General features: G+C 43.6%; 1 protein-coding gene, 1 long non-coding RNA gene and 1 pseudogene across 7 annotated transcripts; 1 reads left to right on the forward strand and 2 right to left on the reverse strand.

The window, feature by feature from the left end:
* Positions 1-217: 217 nt before the first annotated feature.
* Positions 218-1,818, reverse strand: LOC144319592 (ATP synthase F(1) complex subunit gamma, mitochondrial-like; annotated as a pseudogene).
* A 1,020-nt stretch (positions 1,819-2,838) lies between these two features.
* Positions 2,839-9,151, reverse strand: LOC144319593 (uncharacterized). The gene is made up of 4 exons (XR_013385373.1): positions 8,969-9,151; positions 8,060-8,225; positions 4,808-4,884; positions 2,839-3,303 (listed from the first exon to the last, which is right to left on the reverse strand). It is a non-coding gene; the product is annotated as an uncharacterized LOC144319593 (long non-coding RNA).
* Positions 9,152-9,250: 99 nt separating this feature from the next.
* Positions 9,251-23,803, forward strand: ZNF789 (zinc finger protein 789). Of its 6 annotated transcripts, none has more exons than XM_077907894.1 (5): positions 9,251-9,272; positions 13,230-13,302; positions 18,210-18,336; positions 20,715-20,828; positions 22,474-23,803. In XM_077907894.1, exons 2-5 carry the CDS (start codon positions 13,234-13,236, stop codon positions 23,484-23,486), a joined length of 1,323 nt encoding a protein of 440 aa, XP_077764020.1. In that variant the 5' UTR covers positions 9,251-9,272; positions 13,230-13,233; the 3' UTR covers positions 23,487-23,803. The 6 variants fall into 6 exon arrangements, with proteins under 6 accessions (XP_077764020.1, XP_077764021.1, XP_077764018.1 ...); XM_077907895.1 differs by lacking the exon at positions 9,251-9,272 and adding an exon at positions 9,279-9,501 and having other exon boundaries at positions 18,199-18,336; XM_077907892.1 differs by lacking the exon at positions 9,251-9,272 and adding an exon at positions 9,279-9,501.
* The last annotated feature ends 452 nt before the right edge of the window (positions 23,804-24,255 follow it).

Here is a 24,255-nt window from a genome sequence, read left to right on the forward strand (position 1 = left end):
GTGTGGAGCCTACTTTTACAAAAGAATAAAACTAAAATGCCAGGGCAAAGATGTTAGCATAAGGCTGAACACAGGTGACTCATAACAGAAACCTGGAGAGAGAGAGATTAAGAGTAGAGTCTGGAGGCACCTGGCTGGCTCAGTTGGAGGAGCTCATGACTCTTAATCTCAGGGTTGTGAGTTCGAGCCCCACATTGTGTGTAGAGATTACTTTTTTTTTCTTATGGAAAGCTGTTTATTGTAAAATAATTTACAAACATCTTGCTGTCTTTAGTAGTTTAAACAACGGACCAACAATTTCTTCTGATGAGGACAGCAGTAAGCTAAAAATAAATTCAGTGGCTGTATTTTCCTTCTTTACCTCTTATCTGAGGATGAAACTTGGTTTTCATTAATCCAGAGCTGCTGCACCAGAGATGATTTCAATCAACTCTTTCGTGATGACAGCCTGGCAGGTGCGAACATCAAAGTCAGTTTGTCAATCATCTCAAAGTGTTCTTGCTGGGCAGCCCGGCTGGCCCAGCGGTTTAGCATCACCTTCAGCCCAGGGCCTGATCCTGGAGACCCGGGATCGAGTCGCACGTCGGGCTCCCTGCATGGAGCCTGCTTCTCTCTCTACCTGTGTCTCTGCCTCTCTCTCTCTCTCTCTCTCTCTCTCTCTGTTTCTCATGAATAAATAAAATCTTTAAAAAAAAGAAGAAGCGTTCTGCTAGCATTGTCCATGGCCGTCCTCCTGGCGCTCGGCTCACTAGTGGTGGATTCCTTTAGAGGATAGTAAATGATGTTGGCCAAATTGTATTCTTGGTAATTCTGCAGCACATCAACATCAGTATCATCATAGGTACTCATGCTCTCAGCACTTGCAACGGTTTCTTTCTTTCTTTCTTTCTTTCTTTCTTTCTTTCTTTCTTTCTTTCTTTCTTTTTTTTAAGATTTATTTATTTATTAATGAGAGAGAGAGAGAGAGAGAATGAGGGCGCGGCAGAGACACAGACAGAGGGAGAAGCAGGCTCCATGCAGGGAGCCCGACGTGGGACTCGATTCCGGGTCTCCAGGATCACGCCCTGGGCTGAAGGTGGCGCTAAACCGCTGAGCCACCTGGGCTGCCCGCTTGCAACGCTTTCAGGAGAAAAGATGGGCTTTTCTTCTGTCTTGCAGTAGATCACAGACCTGAACCAATTAAAGATGATAGACCCTTCATCAAATTCATATCCAGAATTCAGCAGTTCCAGGGCAATGATGGACGCATCTCCAAAAGTAGGAGTTTTTCTTCCTCCTTCTTTGAAGGACACCAGAAACTGGTCAGAGTGAGTCCTATGAGGTATACCCCTGATTTTATCACCAATTCCAACAAGCATAACTTCTTTCCTGGCTGCTTTGAATGTGGCCACCTCATTTTTCATCTGTTTAGCAGCCGAGGAATGAATAGCACCACAGAGCCCTTGATCTGAGGACATGCTGATAAGAAATGTTTCTTATTGTCTTCAGGCACCTTAATATCAGCTTTTTCATACAGGGCCAAAGATCCTATTCCATACACTCGAGCTGGTTTCAGCTCTCTCTAGGCTCGGGCATATTTTGCTGTGCTACCATTTTCATAGACTTGGTGATTTTCTGGATGTTTTTGATGGACTTTAGTCATCTGGTAATATCTTTTAGAGTTGCCATATTTTGAATTTGGCTCCATCGCGGCTCCACGGCCCAGGCAGAGAGCCCGTTGACACCAGCCCGAGAGAACATGGTGGTACTGGCCCCAGGCCGAGATTACATAAATACATAAATACATAAATACATACATACATAAACAAACAAACAAACTAACTTTAAAAAAAAAAGAGTAGAGGGCAGCCTGGGTGGCTCCGCGGTTTAGCGCCGCCTTCCGCCCGGGGTGTGATCCTGGAGACCTGGGATCGAGTCCCATACCAGGCTCCCTGCATGGAGCCTGCTTCTCCCTCTGCCTGTGTCTCTGCCTCTCTCTCTCTGTGTGTGTGTCTGTCATGAATACATAAATACAATCTTAAAAAAAAAGAGTAGAGTCTAGAGGGATGTCTTGTGCAGAAGCATAGATTCAAACACTTTATAGAGTAAGTGAGGGAGCTACAAAGCAAGCTCTGCCAGGATAAAGAAAGACACAAAGATTGGTCAATCCCAGGGATGGATCAGTTATTAAAATCACCAAGTTCAAGGAAGTGGGACAAATTCTAGTAGGATCCAGTTATTACAAGGAAAAACCCAGCCTTCTGAATCTTTCTCCTATGTGTTTCCTTTTTTTCCCTCAGATTTTATTTAATTAATTAATTTACTTGAGAGACAGCAAGAGAGAGGGAGAGCATGCACAGAGGGAGAAGAAGAAGCAGACTTTCCACTGAGCGGGGATCCCTGACAGGAGGCTTGATCCCAGGACCCTGAGATCACAACCTGAACTGAAGGCAGACACATAACCGACTGAGCCACCCAAGCACCCCAAGACATTTGTTTTAAACAAATGTTACTGGATAATTTTGTTGGAAAAATGTTAAATTTAAATCCATAACTTCTACCACATATCAGGTTAAACTCCAAATAGATCAGAGAGTTATGTATTAAAGAGGCAGAAGAAACAGAAGTAGCAGAAAGGGAGAACCCTGAGGACGGAAGGGATGAGAAGGGCGGGGAGAGGAGGAAGAAGAAACCAAAAACATGATGAACTCATTTCTAATCTGGGAACAGAGATGTATTTCTAATGATGTCTCAAAATCCAAAGTCTATACCTCAAGAGGAAAGCATTCACATACAATTATAGACAGTTCACTCACAAAATACAAATGAAATTGTAAAAAAAAAAATGTAGTGGAGGAATTTTAAAAAAGAGTTGGTTTTACTGAATGATTCATGAATTGGGCACCATCCCAACCAGCAACAGAATGGAGCTTCAGAGGGCTACAGAAGGAAAGGTTTTGAAAGGCAGAGAGGATGTGGGACAAGGAAGTCATAAGTGAAAAAAAACCCAAAAACCTTCTAGCAAGATAACCTTCATTTGGGGGACAACAGAACCTGTTAGAAGCATTGCTTCATTCCTGCTGACCAGAATATTCCAGACTGACAGGTTAGGATGACATTCCTGGGAAGGTCAAAAAAAAAAAAATGAGGTCAGGTATTAAATATTGGTATGGTGTTGTAGGTTTGAGATAGGGACGCTGAAGGACTCCATAAAAATCTGCTTACCTGCTTTTTTTTTTTTTTTTTTTTTTCTCCTTTACCTGCATTTATTCTTGCTAGGACCTGCACCTCCATCCCACTCCACACAGGCCTCAGAATGTCCTCCTTGTAAGGGACAAAGAGCTAATGATTTCTTTAGAATAGATAACAACTAAGGAAGGACAGGTGAGAATGACCAGAGGAAGCCTTTGTAGAGGCCACTTTTAGGCAAACAGGCTTGAGCGATGGATTGGAGAAAGGGCCTATGGCAACCCCCTGGCTGAACTCAGGCCCATCAGACAACCCACCTGAGAATATCCACTGGCCCTAATTTACCAATGGGCTACTTATGACCTGGCACAGACAGTTAACAAAAAAGGGGAAATTGCCCTATGTTGCCACATCTCCCCACCTTCCCCCTTTAAAAACCACCCCCATCCACTGTCTCCTGACAGCCTCTGCTTTCCTATAGTGCCCACTGTTCCCTTGAGGTGTATTCAACAAACTTCTAGTTCCTTTGTTTTGCCTCAGGCGAATTCTTTTATGGCCCCTGTCCCAGGCTTCCACATGATCTTCGCCCCACATTTGGGGGCCCCTATCTGATTGGACAGACACTTCTTTAGACACCACAACCATTATATGCACATTCCAGACCATGGCACTCGACATCTCGAAGCCAAGGCCCCTGGCTCCAGACTTTGTTCTGACCCCTTCCTAGATGCCTAAGGGGACATGTTCACCAGACCACTGTCCTCAGTAAAAACCCACAGACCCTGAATAAAAATGAGTCTCCCTCCTTTCCTTTCTGATTCTCCCACTCTACCTGTACTCTCTCTACACCTTCAGTAAACTCTGCTTTCACTTCCTGCTGGCTTGTGTTTCATTTCTATCCTACATGCAGCCAGGGAACCCATGGCTGGTCTTGAGGGACCCCCTCTGGGTCCCTGGACTTGGCCTGCTGTTGATATCAGGTTTAACTCAAGTGACTCCATTTTGGGCCTGTTGCTTTTTTTTCTTCTTCCCTTTTTTTTTTTTTTTTTGTTTAGATTTTATTTAATTATTTTGGGGGGGGGAATCCTTGAGTGGCTCAGCGTTTTAACGCCTGCCTTTGGCTCAGGGTGTCATCCTGGAGTCCCGGGATCAAGTCCCACGTCGGGCTCCCTGCATGGAGCCTGCTTTTCCCTCTGCCTGTGTCTCTGCCTCTCTCTCTCTCTCTCTCTCTCGTCTATCATGAATAAATAAATAAAATCTTAAATTATTTGGGGGGGGAAGGGGCTGAGGGAGAGGAAGAGAGGATCTCAAGCAGGCTCCCCACTGAGCACACAGCCAATGCAGGGCTCAAACTCGTGACCCTGAGATCATGACCTGAGCCAAAATCAGGAGTCGGTCGCTCAACCAACTGAGCCACCCAGGCACCTCTGTTGCTTCTTTTTAATAGAATTGAAGTATATGAAAATTTTAAGTGGATTTGTAATAAAGGAAATGCATACTAGAACTATTCTGAGTTTCCTCTTCTGGCCATGATGCAGTTACTAAGACTGGACTTACTGAACTCATTGTAAAAAACTATAAAACCAGACACAACATACAAGAAGATGTTTTTAAGATTGGAGACAAAAGGAATACAGACTTGTGATCCCTGAAAAAAAAGGCATCTTTTATGCCACAGTGCAGAGGATGAAGAGTCTAAACAGACCATAGCAGGCTCTGTAAGATGAGGAGACAGAGATTTGAATTCAAGGAGGTGGAGGCGGCGTGCCTGGGTGGCTCAGTTGGTTAAGCATCTGTCTTTGCCTCAGATTGTGATCCCAGGGTCCTGGCGCTCCCTGCTCAGCAGATGTCTACTTCTCCCTTTCTCTCTCCTTCCACCTCTCCCTCTGCTCATGCTTGCCCTCTCTCTTTCTCTAATACATAAATAAAATCTTAAAAAAAAAATAAGGAGGAGGAAGTAGCTGGGATTTGGGTAGCAGAATCCTAGGGAGCCAAAAGCTACACAGAGAAAATCTCTAGAAATTTCTATAATGGGTCCTCTTGAATCTGTTCCTAGTAGAATCAAATGCCAGGCAAAGAATGACTAGGAAACTGTAAGCGAAATAATTCTAAGTTCACACAGAGCTAGGAGAGGCTCATGTCCTGACTGCCATAATTAGTAAAAGTATTAAACTAGCCCTAGAGGACATCAAGATTTTCTCAAGCTTTCAAGCTAAGGTCACATTCTTCTTGGGGTGACTCATCTTTACAAAGCTTCAAAACAAGCTTTGAAAGAGTCAAGTTGATCTGAAAGTAATATGAACTGTCTTAAAGAAAAAAATTTTATTCTAGTAAAATATATATAACATAAAATGTACCCTTTAAATCATTTTTAAGTGGACAGCTCAGTGGCTTAAGGACATTTACACTGTGTGCAACCATCACAACAGTACATCTCCAGAACTTTTTCCATCTTCCCAACCTGAAACTCTGTCCCCATTAAACATCAGTTCTCCACTTCCCACTTTCCTCAGCCCCTGGAAAGTGCCTTTCTACTCCCTGTCTCTATGAATTTGATTACTCTAGGTCCCTCACATAATTAGAATCATACAATATTTGTCCTTGTCTGTCAGGCCTATTTCACTTAGCATCACATACTCAAGGTTCATGCATGTTGCAGCATTTGTCAGATAATTTCCTTCCTATTTAAGGCTGGAAAACATTCCATTGTATGGAAACACCACAATTTGTTTATCCATTCATCTGTCCAGGACACTTGGCTTGCTTCTGTCTTTTGGCTGTTGTGACTAAAGCTATTATGAACATGAGTGTACAATTATCTGTTTGAATCACTCTGCTTTCATTTCTTTGGGGTATTCCCCCAGAAAAGGGATTTCTAGATGGTATGGTTCTAATGCTTTTAAAGGAAAACAACAAACTGTGGCACTCAGTGTAAAACTCATAATGTCTGGCATCCAATCAAAAACTAATAGGTATGTAAAGTATCAGGAAAATGTAATCCCAAACCAGGAAAATAATCAGTCCATAGAAGCAGATCCAAAAATGACAGACATTATGGAGTCAGGAGACAAGGACTTTAAGTGGAGTGGAGTGTGGGGATCTTACAACCCTGAGATCATGACCTGAGCTGAGATCAAAAGTAAGGAGTCGGATGCTAAACTGACAGGGCACCCAGGTGCCCCAGGAGACATGAGCTTTAAAATGATTATGATCAAGGACTTAAAAGAAAAAAAAAAAAAAAAAAGGACTTAAAAGAAACAAACATAGTGGGGTGGCTCAGTCAGTTAAGAGTCCAGCTCTTGATTTTGGTTCGGGTTATGATCTCAGGGTTGTGAGACTGAACTCCTAGTTGGGTGTGGAGCCTGCTTAAGAGTCTCTCTCTCTCTCTCCCTCTGCCTTTTCCCACTCATTCTCTCTCTCTACAAAAAGAAGGAGGGAAGGAAGGAAGGAAGGAAGGAAGGAAGGAAGGAAGGAAGGAAGGAAGGAAGGAAGGAAGGAAGGAAACACAAAAGACACAAATATAATGAAAAGAAAAATACAAGGTCATAAAAACAAATAGAACTTCTAGAGATTAAAAAAACATCTGAAAGTATCAGTGAACTTAATGAAAGAGTGGCAGTGGAAACTATTGTTTGTATGATTTACAGTTAGTAATCTCCTCCCTGTAGTAGTCCTTATCTCAAGCACTGGGAGATTGAAAATTCTCCTTTTCCATTCCCAATATGTTAGTATAGCCCTTTATCCTCCAGCTCTGTGTAGCTTCAGCTATCAGTAAATATCCTGAGAAGGAAACTACCTCTGAATTTGAGGTCCCCCATGTCTTCAATGTTGTCATGTTAGCACAGCCTAATTTTTCAAAAGCTCAACTGGTTTTTCCTGTATGAGATCAGCAGCCCTTTGCCTGGACCAAGCCCTAAATACTTTGAGTAACATTTAAATGTGTAATATTTGAAATTTAACAGTGCCTAGAACATTGTAGGCCCTCAGTAAATATTAAATGAATGAATGAATTTCATTTTATTTCCTGATTCTCTTAATTTTCCTTTAGAAGTTCAAACTGCTACAACAGAGTCACTGAATACCTGCGTTCATCTAAAGATGTTTAGAAACTGAAGGTTTTCTCCTTAATGCTTTAGGAACATTTACTGTGGCCGAGCATTGTTCTAAGCATACTAACTCATTTAATATGGTAGAGAATGAGCAGGAAGTGGCCCCCTCCTCTGTATTCCCCCCTTACCTGTGGGGGAATACATTCCAAGACTCTCAGTTGATGCCTGAAACTATGACTAGTACCAAACCTTATATACACTATGTTTTTTCCTGTACTTACACTCTTAAAATTTCACTTTTTTTCTTAACGTTTTATTTACTTGAGAGAGAGAGAGACAGAGACTGTGACAGAGAACACAACCAGGGTGCAGGGGCAGAGGGAGAGGGAGAAGCAGACTCCCCGCTGAACAAGGAGCCTGACGGAGGACTTGATCCCAGGACCCTGGGAACATGAGGTGATCTGAAGGCAGACGCTTAACCAACTGAGCCACCCAGGTGCTCCGATAAAGTTTCATTTATAAATTAAGTATGGTAGGAGATTAACAACGACGACAATAAAATAGACCGATTATAACAATATACTGTAATAAAAGCTATGTGAATATTGTTTCTTTATCTCTGTCTCTTAAAATATCTTTCTTTTAAATTAAATATTTTATTTATTCATGAGAGACAAAGAGAAAGAGAGAGACGCAGGCAGAGGGAGAAGCAGGCTCCATGGAGGGAGCCTGATGTGGGACTCGATCCCCGAACTCCAGGATCATGCCCTGAGTGGAAAGCAGAGCCTAACCACTGAGCCACCCAGGAGCCTTCTCAAAACATCTTATTGAACCATACTCACTCCATCATCACTTGTGATGATGTGAGATGATAAGATGCCTATATGATGAGATGAAATGAGGTGAATGATACTCGCTTTGTGATATAGCCTTAGGCTACTATTGATCTTCTTAGGATATGTCAGAAGGAGGACCATCTGCTTCTGGACCGCGATGGACCTTGGGTAACTGAAAGAGTTGAATGCAAAACGGAGGATAAGAGAGTATGAGTACTCAGAACAACCCTTAAGATTCATAGTACTAGTCTCCTTATTTTACATATATGGAAACTAACATACAGAGGAGTTAGTTTGTCCCAGGTCAAACACCTAGTATGGTGTTAGTAAAACAAACACCCCATCCCTCTTTCCCTCTGCGTCTGTTTCCAGTGTTTGGGCCAATGGAAATCAAGACTTAAAGGGCGATTTCACACAAGGGTTGTTGGTTTTTTTTTAATCTGTTACTTTTTTTTCTTTGCTAAACATATGGAATCCTATCAAAGCGTAGTCTTCCTATCAATTACAACTAATTGCCACTGATGGGATCCTTGGGTGGCTCAGCGGTTTAGCACCTGCCTTCAGCCCAGGGTGTGATCCTGGAGTCCCAGGATCGAGTCCCACATCGGGCTCCCTGCATGGAGCCTGCTTCTCCCTCTGCCTGTGTCTCTGCCTCTCTCTCCCAGTGTCTGTCATGAATAAATAAAATCTTAAAAAAAAAAAATGCCACTGATAACTAGTCCTGTACTGCTTTAAGTAACATTCATGTAATTTCCGAATGACAGAATTTCAGATGAACACCTACTTTTCATATTTTATGTTAAATAACAGCTATGTATCATAATTCATTAGAGTCCACATCCTATGTTATTCGTCTGGGAGGGTTGTGTCCAGGGCTAGCTCTCTAAAAAGTTGGTCACTCTCCACTACACTCACAAGAGGAGCTTTTAGAAATACCCAGGTGCACGAGGGCCCACCCCTAGAAATTCTGATTCAGTGTGGAAGACGACGGTCTCAGCAGCAGAGGCTCTTTAATGCCTTCAGGTGGCTCGTACCGGACATTCCCGACTGCTCGACAGAGCGGGAACTGGCGGGGGCGGGGCCTGGAGATCACGTGGCCCAGCCGGCGCCCTCGGAGGCCGTTGATTGGCCCCGAGCGGAGCGGCGGGTGCGTGAGACCGGTGGCTGTGGCTCTCCTAACCCGACCAGAGAGTTCCGAAGCCTCCGCGCTTCCTAGAAGGTACACCGGCGGGGACGCTGGGCTCCCCGCGGGCGCCTGAGGGCGGGCAAGTGGCGCGGGGTTCTTCCGCGTTCGCGCCCTCAGGTAGGGGTCCGCGGAGGGGGCCGACCGTGCCACCGGTCCCGCCTGGAACCTCGATAAGGGGAGCCCGGCCCCGATGGCCGCAGCAGGTGGACACTGAGGACTTCCTGGAGGAGGCGGCGCGCGGAGGGTCGGAGGCGCGGAGCAGGTGTGGAGAGAGGAGCTGGCGTGATGGGAGGGGTGGGTGGCCCCGCACGGCAGGTGTCCGGGGTCGGCAGACCCTCGGGCGGGAGCTCACAGGGCACGTACGGAGCGTCTTCCTGAGGACGTCAACTTGTGAATATTTTCCGTGGTGTCAGGTCCTCAGCATTTAAGGAAGGGCAAGTCCGATGAATGAATGAATGGCCGCTGCATACTGTGGTTTGGTTTGGCTTGGTTTGGTTATAGGGGAAAAGGAGATGTGATTGAACGTTTCAGGAGTTCACATTATTGGGAAGTGGCGTTTTAGGTTCTGGCTTCCAAATGCACCAGGCTCACGGCAGACAGTATAGTTTAGGTCATGAAAGGGTTGAGGTCCCTTCTCCAATCTTGAAGCCATCAGTCAGGACCTTTTTTTTTTTTTTTTTTTTTTTGAGTACCTCCTTGCTTGAAGAGCATCTTTCAAATGTTTTTAAGGAACGTGAATGTTGCATGAGACTTTCTTAAAAATGCACTTACAGAAAGCAAGGTTTACTGTGGCAGACCGCGCGCTCGCACACACATACACACACACTAAATAGAAAAGAAAAGAAAGAAAGAAAGAAAGAAAAGAGAAAGAAAGAAAGAAAAAAGAAAGAAAAAGAAAGGAAAGAAAGAAAAGAAAGAAAGAAGAAAGAAGAAAGAAAGAAAGAAGAGAAAAAAAGAAAAGAAAAGAAAAGAAAAGAAAGAAGAAAGAAAGAAAAGAAAGAAAGAAAGAAAGAAAGAAAGAAAGAAAGAAAGAAAGAAAAGTCACCTGTATCCCATCACTTGCGAACGCCGGGAGACTAACAATATTGATTCTACGATGTTAAGGAAAAACCAAGGTGCAGACCACATTTTTTTTTAATTATTATTCTTTTTTTTTAAATTTATTTTTTATTGGTGTTCAATTTACTAACATACAGAATAACCCCCAGTGCCCGTCACCCATTCACTCCCACCCCCCGCCCTCCTCCCCTTCCACCACCCCTAGTTCGTTTCCCAGAGTTAGCAGTCTTTACGTTCTGTCTCCCTTTCTGATATTTCCCACACATTTCTTCTCCCTTCCCTTATATTCCCTTTCACTATTATTTATATTCCCCAAATGAATGAGAACATATAATGTTTGTCCTTCTCCGATTGACTTCCTTCACTCAGCATAATACCCTCCAGCTCCATCCACTTTGAAGCAAATGGTGGGTATTTGTCATTTCTAATAGCTGAGTAATATTCCATTGTATACATAAACCACATCTTCTTTATCCATTCATCTTTCGTTGGACACCGAGGCTCCTTCCACAGTTTGGCTATCGTGGCCATTGCTGCTAGAAACATCGGGGTGCAGGTGTCCCGGCATTTCATTGCATTTGTATCTTTGGGGTAAATCCCCAACAGTGCAATTGCTGGGTCGTAGGGCCGGTATATTTTTTAACTGTTTGAGGAACCTCCACACAGTTTTCCAGAGTGGCTGCACCAGTTCACATTCCCACCAACAGTGTAAGAGGGTTCCCTTTTCTCCACATCCTCTCCAACATTTGTGGTTTCCTGCCTTTTTAATTTTCCCCATTCTGACTGGTGTGAGGTGGTATCTCATTGTGGTTTTGATTTGTATTTCCCTGATGGCAAGTGATGCGGAGCATTTTCTCATGTGCATGTTGGCCATGTCTATGTCTTCCTCTGTGAGATTTCTCTTCATGTCTTTTGCCCATTTCATGATTGGATTGCAGACCACATTTCGATCCACCACCCGTAACTGTGAAACCAAAACTCAAACTGTCCTAATTTCCCCAAAGTGCTGACTCCTTCCACGAAACTTTTTTTATTTATTTTATTTTATTTTTTTTTATTTATTTATGATAGTCACAGAGAGAGAGAGAGAGGCAGAGACACAGGCAGAGGGAGAAGCAGGCTCCATGCACCGGGAGCCCGACGTGGGATTCGATCCCGGGTCTCCAGGATCATGCCCTGGGCCAAAGGCAGGCGCCAAACCGCTACGCCACCCAGGGATCCCCCTTCCACGAAACTTAAGCTGTCTTCTTGTCATGGTGACCTTGTAGCTTCCCAGGCTGTAGCTAGAATCAAGGAAACTTGTGCAATGCTCCTATTCTAAAAGGGTTGTAAGTTTCTATTAAGCAGTCACAACAGAAAACAAGGTACTTCCTCATTTCATGTGTAGGGATGGAGAAATAATTTTCTTTCTTTGTTCTTAGCTGAGACCTCAGCACTGGCAGGAAAAGATTAAGAGAAAAACAAATTTATTAATATGGAGTGGCTTAGAATTCAGACCTAAATACCCTTTTTTTTTTTTTTTAAGATTTCATTTATTTATTTATGAGAGACACAAAGAAAGAGGCAGAGACACAGGACAGAGGGCAAAGTCCTGCCTAATGTCCTGAACTGAAGGCAGATGCTCAACCACCGAGCCACCCAGGCATCCTCCTAAATACTCTCTTAATAGGGAAAGAGGAGAGAGGATGTAGGCCTCTTGGAGGAGAGCAAATGATTTTTAGGAAAGATGAGTGGGTCTTTAGAGGAGCAGACTGGAGGTCTGATCGTTTATGACAGTTTGTCTGAGTGTCGATGTGTCATCTCGTCTCATCTCCTATGACAGAAGTCTGTCTTCCCTGGGAGGGGAATTTAAGACAGCTGAGTTCCTTTTGAGGGATCTGTCTTTAAGCAGATAAGGGGAGTTCAGAGAAAGCCTTTCTTTGTGTTTGTTTGCCACTTTTCAAGTGCCTACAGCACAAAATAATCATGGGTGGCATATTCTGCTACCCCTCACACGCTTTATGAACTGAGCAGTGGCAGCTGATGGCTCAGTCTCTTTATACATATGGTTTTGAAGTCTCCTTGTTTGCTGTTTGTTTCTCATTCCATGAATATTCATATCAAGTAAATCTCTCTGAATACTCTTTGACAATGGTTGCTTCTCTGTATGTAACATGTAGCCAGAACTCTCACTGCCCTAAAGTCGTTTTTATACTCTCTGAGCTGATCCTGTGGGATGAAGAAATACATGAATGCCTCCCTATGGAACTCCCCCCAAAAAGAGAGCAAACGAAGGCTCTTCATTCAGATCCTGCCATAGCAAGGGAGTGAGCCACCATCACCTGTTTGGCAGAGACTCAAAGGCAGGTGGGGGAAAGCTTCATGGTGGGAAAAAAAGGAAAGCTCGGATGTGTCCAGTTTGGAGGTTGTTGACTTGGGAAAGCTGGGGGCAGGTTAAAGAAGTAGAAGTGGGACATCCTGTGTGGTTGCGTAGGGGAATGTATTAGGCTTTCTCTGTTGGTCCTAGGTTGTAGGAAGGAAGTCAGAATTTAGGATAAGCTGGCAGTTACTGATCCAATCTCGATGTGGGGCTGATTGCTGCCTTTGTTTTGGTTTGGGTTCTGGGCCGATTGCTGCAGATTGTGGGTCAGAGTTCTGTTTTTATCTATGGTCTTGTCTCTTTGGGTATTTAGTCTTTCAATAGGGTGCTATAGAATGTATTCCAGGGAGTAGGGGAGGGCAGGGCCCTGGAATAAAGCTTTAGAAATTAAGCTAACTTCAGAAATTCTTGAAAAGACTGTTCTAGCAGCTCCTTTTGCTTTATCACCTATTTCAGCATCAAACGTGGTGACTGTAACCAACTTAGAATTTTCTCTCCCAGGGCTGCCTGGTGAGAGAGCTTTAAACTGGAACTAGCCTTACTCGTTATCTTTTTTTTCTCTTTCGGTTCAGCCTGATGGCAGTGATCCTGCCCCACCTCGGAGACCAGGACTTGGAAGGTGTATTCCTGGCAGCTGGATGGAAGGTGAGCTGGTCTCCTCCTTGTCTTCCTCAGGACAGTCCCTGCGGCCAAGCAGTGGCTTGGACTCCTTTGTTAAGGTCGAGCCATCTTTATTAATTTGGGGATTCTTCCTTCTTGGAAGGTGTGATGTAAAGAGCTTGAACTCTGGGGTCAGACAGGTTTAAATCCCGGCTTTGTTTTATTTTATTTTTTAAAGATTTTATTTAAAAAAAAAAAAAAAAGATTTTATTTATTTATTCGTGAGAGACAGAGAGAGAGAGAGAGGCAGAGACACAGGCAGAGGGAGAAGGAGGCTCCATGCAGGGAGCCTGACGCGGGACTCGATCCCGGGTCTCCAGGATCACACCCCAGACCGAAGGTGGTACTAAACCGTTGAGCCACTGGGGCTGCCCCTGGCTTTGTTTTAGATATGTTACCTTCAGCCAGTTACATAAACTCCTTGGGCCTCAGTTTACTTATCTGTAAATGGGATAGTACCACTTATCACAAAGACCTGTGAGTATTAAGTAAGACACTTCCGGGTGGCCCAGAGGTTTAGTGCCTGCCTTTGGCCCAGGGCGTGATCCTGGAGTCCTGGGATCGAATCCCACATCGGGCTTCCTGCATGGGGCCTGCTTCGCCCTCTGCTTCTCTCTGTGTCTCATGAATAAATAAATAAAAATCTTAAAAAAAAAAAAAGGCATTTCCTAAAATCAGTGGATAATACTTTGCATACTATCTAGTTATATTTTAAGCACTCTGCAAGTTTTAGATACTGTTACCATAGTTCTGTCAGTGTTACTGTGTTACCAGATACTATACTTTATGCTGGGAGGTAAACTCTACCTGAAGGAGTTTACAGGTTTTGTTTTTTTGAAAAGTAGATCTGTAAACATATTCTTGCAATACAGGGATAGTTTCTGATTTGCTGGTATTGAAGGGTCCAAAGGAAGATTAGTTATTGAATTTGTAACATTATGGAGGATGATTATAAAAAGTTGAGTTTAAAAATAAGGAGACAAGTTAGGAAGCCAACATAACAGTTTTGAAAGAAAGGTCAACAGGAGGGAAGGAATTGGAGTTATTGCAGTTTGGCCGTAGTGCTCCAGGGTGTCTGCATTTTCTGAGGAGTCCCAAAGCTCTGGCTGCTTGCCCACCTTCTGGCTTCATCTCCAGCGTGCCTCGATGGCCAGAAAGTCTGCAGTGCTCTTCCGTTCCTCTATTCTTGCCTCTTCTCTCTGTACAGAGGCAAACTCACATATTCGGATTTTGAGACGGAATGAAAAACTCCTCTTCTCTGTGAAAACCTCCCTGACTTCCTATAGGAACTGTATTACTCTTCCCTGTGATCCGAGGAGGCGGGAGTAGGGGTGCTGTGGAGCATGTGCAGAGGTGTGAAGAGGCATAAACCAGATGGTGCCTTATGGAGTGACTGGAAGTGAGAGTAGTCTTCTCCCGGGACCTGGTCCAGTAAGGGAAGGAGAGAGAGCAGAAACCAGAGGGGAAGGCAGGCACAGGAATGTCTTTTTAAAGATAAGAGAGGTCTTGGGATTTTTGCTGATAAAGGGGAAGGAGTTAGAGGAGAAGTGAGTGTTTAGGAAAAACTCTCCTGTGTTTCTCTGGTTTCTACCTTCATGTTACATTTCACTTTGGATACCAGACATGTTGGGGTTTGTCCCACACATCAGGCAATTCTGTGAAACCACCGGGGTTGGGGGGGGCACTGCAATTTCACTGAGTTTTGACACTCTCTATCTAGAGTTAGCATCAGACCCCACAGGGTAAGGGCCCGGTCTGACAAAACTGCCCCTCCTCCACTTCTGATGCCAGCAAATTGCAAGTCCAGGTTGTCACCTGTGCCTTGACTGGCTGTATATTTAGAGATTACCATGAACCCCTCCTTCGATTAATTTACTAGAGTGGCTCACAGAATTCAGGAATACAGTTTACTTACTGGATTACTGGTTTATTATAAAACGCTATACCTGGGAACAGCCAGACAGAAGAGGGGCACAGAGCTTCCATATTCTGAGTGTGCCATACTCCCAGCACTCCACAGCCTCACCAACTCCGAAGCTGTCTGAACCCCATCCTTTTGGGTGTTTATAGAAGCTCATTACATGGGCTTGATTGAGTAAATCATTGACCGTTGATGACTGATTCGACCTCCAGCCCCTCACCCTCCTCTGAATTGGGGGTGTTCAAATCTCCTAATCACAGGGTTGGTTCTCTTGGCAGCCAGCCTGCCATCCTTGGGGCCTTTCCAGAGATCACCTCATTAACATAATCTCAGGTGTGGTGAAAGCAATTTGTTTTGAATAAGGAGACACTTTTACCTTCATGACTCAAGCTATTTCAGAAACCAAGGACAAAAGACCAAATATGAAGAGATGCTCCTGCTCTTATCCCTTTAGCCCTTACGAATTCCAAGGGTTTTATGAGCTCTGTGCCAGAAATCAGGATGAAGATTGAATATGTATTTCTTTTTTATTTTTTTTTGTACTTTTTTTTGTATTTCTTTTTTAAAAAAGGGTTTTATTTATTTATTAGAGAGCACACGTGAGAGTGGAGAGGAAGGGCAGAGGGAGAGGAAGAGGGTGAAAAGCAGACTTCTCACTCAGTGGAGACCCTGACTCAGGGAGTCATCGTCGAGCTGAAGGCAAATACCTAGCCACTCAGGTGCCCCTAAATATATACTTCTTATTAAAAAATCACAGTATCACAGGGGAAAGACAATAAAGTTGTAGACAAGGAAGAGTCCTCATCACTGGGTTAAGACCCTGGGGGAGACACAAGGGAATGGAAGCAGAGACAGAGAGGGAGGGATTAGTAGGAGGACAGCTTCTTTCGTAGAGAGGGAAAAGAGAAAGGGATGAGTGAGAACATAGGTAATGCCTGGCGGGGATGGCAGGGGAGGAATTAGGGAGCATGTGTCCTGTGGGTTCTTTCCTGGGACATAACTGGCAATGCCTTCTGGAAGGCAGTGGTGGGCTGAGCCATGTGTCCTCCTAGCCCCCTCTGAGTACCTCCCATTGGATTGTTACCTTGTTGACTTCTCCATCTTTCCTCCTGGATGGTTCACTCCCTAAGCAGGGACCAGAGCTGCTATAGAATCACACAGATTGTGCATGTAGCAACTCGAGGGGACCCCATTCACACAGGTGTGATGTGAACGGTATTCTGTAGGGTTGAGCCTCGCACAGCCTGAATAACTGTATCCTGTGGCCTCAGCAGGAGCTGGAACCTTTCTTGAAAACTAGCAACTTACTGGTGCCCAATAAATGTTCCTTCAAAGAATGAGGGTGGCAAACGTGTAGAAGACCCTGGGGAGAGGATCCCTGGGTGGCACAGCGGTTTAGTGCCTGCCTTTGGCCCAGGGCGCGATCCTGTAGACCCGGGATCAAATCCCACGTCGGGCTCCCGGTGCATGGAGCCTGCTTCTCCCTCTGCCTATGTCTCTGCCTCTCTCTCTCTCTCTCTCTCTCTCTCTGTGACTATCATAAATAAATAAAAATTAAAAAAAAAAAAAAAAGACCCTGGGGAGGAAGAGGAGGGCGAGAGTTTGAGGCAACATTAAAGGCTATGAAACTGAGTGTATAGAGATAACTCTGTGGGAGATTAAGCCATTTTAAAAAAGATTTTATTTATTTATTTATGAGAGACACAGAGAGAGACAGAGACATAGGCAGAGGAAGAAGTAGGTTCTTTGCAGGGAGCCCAATGTGGGACTCAGTCCCCGGACCCAAGGATCACACTCTGAGCCAAAGGCAGATGCTCAACTGCTGAGCCACCCAGGCATCCCAGATTAAGCCATTTTATTCCCCGGTGCTTGCTAACCTTCCATAGAGCATCAGAGAATGTCAGCTGAGATATTCAGGGCAGCTCTGGTAAAAGGAGGGATATTTGGAATGGTGGTGGAGGGAGCTTGAACCCATAGCCCTGGAAGTCAGGCTTGGTAGGGAGGAAAGAGGGGCCATGATTGCCCTTAACCTGCACAGAGAGCCCCCATGCTCTACAGTTTCTCCTAAGGGAAGGGAGCATAGTGGGTAGACACTAGGCCTCTGCTCCAAGGGCTGCAGTAGTGTGAGGCACCTTCTATTCTTGGCCCACAGGAGTTGAACACAGTTGCAAATGGAAACTTCTACCTTATATATTGTACTAAACAGAGGATACCTCTGATGTATGCTCCACCCTCTCCTACTTTGGTCTGTGCCCTTTGAGGCTGACCTTTGTATGCCATCAATGCGTTGTCTTACCCTCTGGCTTCCAGTTGGTTCTTGACAATGGGTCGAAGGGGTCAGGGAACCAGAAACCTGGAGGAAAGTGGTGTCAGGTTTTATTCCCAGGGCATCCCTGCTGTGGGATGACAGTGGCTGCAAAGCCCCAGTCTTGCTTCCTCTCCAACAACTTTCTGGATTCCAATAACCCCTCCCGTCTTCTTCCCCATCAGAGCCAGCCCCACACATGTTTCAGCATGCCTTGTTGGTTTCCACGAAGCCCCCTTCTTTGAATAGTCTGCATGCTACCCCATCTTCAGTGACCTCATTTGAATGTGCCATCTCTTTCCGAAGGGAACCAGGGCAGAAATATATTGTTAAAGGTGATATTTTATAAGAGCAGGGTCAGCAAGCTGACCTGGACCTGGTAGTCAGATTTTACTGGAACACAGCCATGTCCATTCACTTCCCTATTGTTCCTGGCTGCTTCTGTGCGACCTCCACAGAGTTGAATAATTGTAGCAGAGACCAAATCGCCTGGAAAGCCTAAAATACCATCTGGCCCTCTACAGAAAAAGTTTGTCTACCCTGTGGTACAGAAGGAAGAATGAGCTTGGCTGAGTCCCTTTACCTCTTCAGACCTCACCCGTAGAATAATAATGATAGCTCACAAAGTTATCATAAGAACCGAGCTTGTAATCAGTCTGTTTTCAGGAGTTGTTGTCCTTTGATGACGTGGCCATGTACTTCACCAGAGAAGAATGGAACAGACTTGACTGGGCCCAGAAAGACCTCTACAGAGACGTGATGCTGGAGAACTACAGAAACATGATCTTGTTGGGTAATGACTCAGCTTGAAGATTTGGCTTTGAGTGTCTATACAAGTCCTCAGTCCCTTATTTGCAATTCCAACATCAGAGAAACTCCAAAAACTAGTTTTTTCATGATTTATTTGGCTGCAAGGCCCAACCTAAAGTCATCAGGTGGTAAAACCTGATCTTTTCCTATGGAAAGTTATGTATCATCCTGATCTTTCTCACTTGGTCTTTGTATCTATTTGTTTAGCATCAGAAATACCAGTGTGTTTAAGGGTACAGCTCCTACCCCTGTTGGGGGTGGTATGTAATAGAAACTATATACACTAAGTGTACATTTTCCAAAATCTGGGAAAATTCTGAATCTTGAAACACATCTGGCCTCAAGATTTTCAAATAAGGAATTGTGGACAATGAATAGTTTCCTTTTATTTTAGAGGTCAGAGATGCTTAATCCATCCCCCCACCACAATCTGCATCCTCCACATCTATAAGACCTGTAGCAGCTGAAAAGATTATGACTGATTTGGATTCCAAAGGTTAGCTTTTTTTTTCTTTTGAAAAGTCTTTTTCTGTCTTCTCTCTGGAAATGGGTTCCTTCCTTGTTGGCAGCCTCACCAGGTGTCCAGGAAATGATTCTTAACTGACTACATTTCTGAACCTTCTCTGTTTCTCTACTCTGGGGAGCCTGCCTTTGTCTTATTCCAATGCAGTCCCCTCCTGTGGGCATTTCCTTAACAAATAGCTTGCTTTTTGGGGCCACAGCTTTGACCCCCACACTGACATTCTTGCCACAGTCTTTTTTTTTTTTTAGATTATTTATTTATTTATTCATAGAGACACAGAGAGAGTGAGAGAGAGGCAGAGACACAGGCAGAGGGAGAAGCAGGCTTCATGCAGGGAGCCCGACGTGGGACTCGATCCAGGGTCTCCAGGATCACGCCCTAGGCTGCGCTAAACCGCTGCGCCACTGGGGCTGCCCTCTTGCCACAGTCTTGACTACCACTTGTGGGATTGTCCACCCACCTCTGGAGTTTTTTATGTCTATTTTCCTTGTAAAAGATGACAAGAGCAGACTTGAATACATAGAAGGTACATGGAATTATGACAGGGAGGGGAGAATATTTGAGGATAATGCTGTTTATATTTTGGAAGATTTACTTCCAGTTTTTCTCCCACTATGCTTTAAAAAAATGTAGCTGAACATATTCATTGTATAATTCTATAATTTATTTAAATCTTAACATTTACAGTATCAGCATTTTCCCTATGCTAGTAAAAGCCTCCATAAATATAGGAAATGAGCATAATGTAATTCTGTTGTATGATCTATGATGTTTAATCATTTTTCCGTTTGGGGATATTTAGTTTGGCTTTTTGTTGTTGTTGTTGGCTTGCTTATGCCTTCATCATTTTCTATATTATAAGGTTAGAATGGATGTTTCTGACCATAAATCCTTATATGAATTCCTGACTCTTCTCGAATATACAAAATTTTGGTGTTAAAGGGTACAGGCACTTTTAAGTCTCTTTGTATTACCGAATGACTTTTCAATAACAGAGTAGGAAATAAAAATCCTCTGTAGGCCCACTGCCCAGAAATTACCCCTGTTAATATTTTGGTTTACTTTTTCATATATATATACTATATATATATAGTTATGTTACATATAACATATAGTTATGTACATATACACACACATGTATAGTTTTTAAAAACAAAATTTGGATCGTACTCACCTGAGTTTTGCATTCTTTTTTTTTTTTTTTTAAAGATTTTATTTATTTATTCATGATAGTCACAGAGAGAGAGAGAGAGAGAGAGAGGCAGAGACACAGGCAGAGGGAGAAGCAGGCTCCATGCAGGGAGCCCGACGCGGAATTCGATGCCGGGTCTCCAGGATCGCGCCCTGGGCCAAAGGCAGGCGCTAAACCGCTGTGCCACCCAGGGATCCCGAGTTTTGCATTCTGCTTTAAAACATATAGGGAACATTTTCCTATTTTAATATTCTTGAATACATGGATTTCTAATATCTGCCTAATACTTTTGCCTTCACTACATTAACATGCCATGCTGTAGACATTGCTCCGTTGATGTTTACTTTAATTCCAGCAATGCATTGGTACAACTCTGCTGAACATCCTGGATTAATCTTTGTCATAATTGTTCCATAGGCTGTATCTCTAAGAGTGAAATGACCACATCTAGAGGTGTGAATATTGTTGAGGCTTTCAGTAAAGATTGTCAGATTTTCAGAAAGACTGTGCTGAATTCTCTTGTCACCAGCCCTTTTGATTATTGTCCTTATCTGTTTGCCACTGTAGACCCAAGGGAGTTAAGCTGAGCTCTAGGACATCTCTCCATAACTCACTAACCACATCCCGTTTACTTCTCCATGAGTAGGATTTCAGTTTCCCAAACCTGAGGTGATCTGCCTGCTGGAGCAGTGGGAAGAACCATGGATCCTGGATCTTCCAAGAGCTGGGACTAGGAAGGCTACCAGTAGTGCTTGTCCAGGTGGGTGAGGAAAGGACCCAGTTGAGTGGAAATCCTGAAGAGGCAGGAAATAAAGCCCATTGTGTGCCCCAGACACTGAGCCAGGTGTTTGGCATATATCCTCCCATTTGTTCATCCCTGCTGCCTTCTGAAGGTAGTACGTGTGACCATTAGCTCCATTTTCCAGATGAAAAAACTAAGAGAATCAAGGGCATCTGGCTGGTTCAGTTGGTAAAGTATGTGATTCTTAATTTCAGCGTCATGGGTTTGAGCCCCATGTTGGATGTAAAGATTACTAAAAATAAATAAGTATACTTTGAAAAGATTCAGGTATCTGTCACCAGTACATTGGTAGTTGGGATTTGATTTCAAGTCTGCAAAGCTTATCCTCATTCTTTTACAGTAGAGTGCTTCTCTGAAGCAGCAGGTCTGACAGCTCTTTTTTTTTTTTTTTTAAGATTTATTTATTTATTCATGAGAAACATAGAGAGAGAGAGAGAGAGAGGCAGAGAGGCAGAGACACAGGCAGAGGGAGAAGCAGGCTCCATGCAGGGAACCCGACATGGGACTCGATCCCGGGTCTCCAGGATCAGGCCCTGGGCTGAAGGCGGTGCTAAACCACTGAGCCACTGGGGCTGCCCAGGTCTGACAGCTCTTATGCCAAATTAGATATTCCTTATTCTACCCTCATTACTTATCCTTCCTGTTTTCTCTTGTTCCATTGCTTTTATTTTGGTTTTCATATTCCCATGAGGTTTCTTGATATACTTTTTCCTACTTACTGTGTCCTGATTGCTGCTTCTACCTTTTTCCATATCTTTCTGCTCCATACTTTCTCACCCTCTACTCTATTGACATTTTGGGCTGGTTAATTCTTTGTGTGGGGAGCTGTCCTGTGTATTGTAGGACATTTAGCCGTATCATTGTCCTCTACCCATTAGATTTGAGTAGCACCACCCCAGTTGTGACAACCAATGTCTGTCTCCAGACATTGTCAATATCCCTCAGGAGGCAAAATCACCCCTTGTTGAGAACTATTGCTGTGGTCCATTGGCTTTTGTATCTACTTTCCTCTGGTTCCTTTTTTATTTTATCTTACACTCCCCATTTTTAAAAAAATATTTAATTTATTTATTTATGAGAGACACAGGGAGAGGGGCAGAGACATAGACAGAGAGAAGCAGGCTCCTCAAGGGGAGCCTGATGTGGAACTCGATCCCAGGACTCATGCCCTGAGCCAAAGGCAGACGCTCAACCACTGAGCCACCCAGGCATCCCATTACATTTTCCATTTTTAAGGAGTTGTTTCTCCCAGAATTATTGAAAACATGCTTGTCTAGAGAGTATAAGATGCTACCTCTCCTACATTTATGTGACCCTACTGAATACCCAGAATAAATTACCTTTCCATTAGTGGTGATGAGGTTGTTCAGTTCTCACTTCTCTGGCACACACTTGTGCATTTTTCTGTTGGTTAGTTGATGTCCAGAACTCTTTCTACTATTGAAGCCAGGAGTCCTATGAAGAATCAGAATGTAGTGGGATGATATAACTAACCAAGCACTTCTTAGCTTCATTCAAGTATCTTAGAGTACATATAGTTGGCTTCTTTTTTTCCCTTCTGCAGAGGACAGGTCATTTTTCTGTTTTCTTCTTATTTGATTAGGTTCTGAAGCTAGATGCAAGATGAAAAAGCCAACTCCAAAGCAGAAAATTTCAGAAGATGTAGAGTCCTGTAAGACATCAGTAAAGCAGAAAATGGCCAAGAGACTTGGAGAAAAGTTACATAAATGTAATGAGTTGGTGGACATTTACAGACTCACATTCCCTACTATTGGTGATGAATGTCACAAGGACTTCCTTCAAAACCTCCACCTTATTCAAATTCAGAATGCTCAAACAAGGAAGAAGCAGGGCAAATGTGAGGAGAATGGAAAACCTCGCAATCAGAGATCATTCCTTTTGCAGCATAATAAGCAAATTCTTACAAATGCAAAATCTTATGAGTGCAGTGAATGTGATAGAGTCTTCAGGCGTCAGGCTAATTTTGTTCGACATCAAAGAGTTCACACATCAGAGGATCCCTTTGAATGTGACATATGTGGGCAAGCCTTCAAACAGAAGTCTACTCTTATTGTCCATAAACAGTGTCACCCTCAAAAAAAGCCATATAAGTGTCATGACTGTGGAAAATTTTTCCGCCAGATGGCATATCTTATTGAACATAAGAGGATCCATACCAAAGAAAAACCCTATAAATGTAGTGAGTGCAAAAAAACATTTAGTCAGAATTCAACCCTTATTCGACATCAGTTAATCCACAGTGGAGAAAAACCCCATAAGTGTCTTGAATGTGGAAAAGCCTTTGGTCGGCATTCGACCCTTTTGAGCCATCAACAGATTCATACTAAACAGAACACTCACAAATGCAGTGAATGTGGACAGTCCTTTAGCCGAAGTGTAGATCTCATTCAGCATCAAAGAACCCATACCAAGGAGGAATTCTTTGAATGTAGAGAATGTGGAAAAACTTTTAGTTTTAAGGCAAATCTTCATCGTCATGAGGTCATTCATACCGGAGAAAGACCCTATAGATGTGACAAATGCGGAAAATCTTTCATCTGGCGCACAAGCTTTATTAAGCATCAGGGTACTCACAGACAACAGATACCCATGTGATACTAACTGGAAAAAGACCATTTTGGGGATGGGGATCCATGGGTGGCTCGGCGGTTTAGCGCCTGCCTTCGGCCCAGGGTGTGACCCTGGAGTCCCGGGATCGAGTCCCATGTCAGGCTCCCTGCGTGGAGCCTGCTTCTCCCTCTGCCTGTCTCTCTGCTTCTCTCTCTCTCTCTCTCTCTGTCTCTCATGAAGAAATGAATAAAATCTTAAAAAAAAAAAAAAAAAAGACCGTTTAAGGACCAAACCTTACCACTCTTGTAATTATGTGTAACTTCATTGTTTTATGAAAATTATTAAACAGGAACTGAAATGGTTTTGCTGTGGAGACCCTCTTTTTGTGGCTAACCTGGCTGTCGACAAGAATTAATAGAATGTAATAAGCAGTTGTCTGGCCTCCCTTGAGCTCCTCATACTTTCATGACCCCAAGCTAAGGTGGAAGGGAGGCATAAAAACCTTGTGGTTCCCTAGGTTGGAGACAATTTGATGGATTATGAACGATGTGGGAGTGCTTTTCTTACCTCTTATAAAACTGGGGGAGAAATGTTTTTAAGTAAAAGAATGGTGTAAAAAAATGCTTTTCTTGGTTTTATATAGAAAAATTAGCGGATTCTACATTGACTTTTTTAAAAAATATTTTATTTATTTATTTATTTATTCATGAGAGACAGAGAAGAGAGAGAGAGGCAGAGGGAGAAGCAGGCTCCATGCAGGGAGCCCGACATGGGACTCGATCCCGGGTGTCCAGGATCAGGCCCTGGGCTGAAG

This window comes from Canis aureus, chromosome 8, assembly GCF_053574225.1.
Source record: "Canis aureus isolate CA01 chromosome 8, VMU_Caureus_v.1.0, whole genome shotgun sequence".
Taxonomy (NCBI): domain Eukaryota; kingdom Metazoa; phylum Chordata; class Mammalia; order Carnivora; family Canidae; genus Canis; species Canis aureus.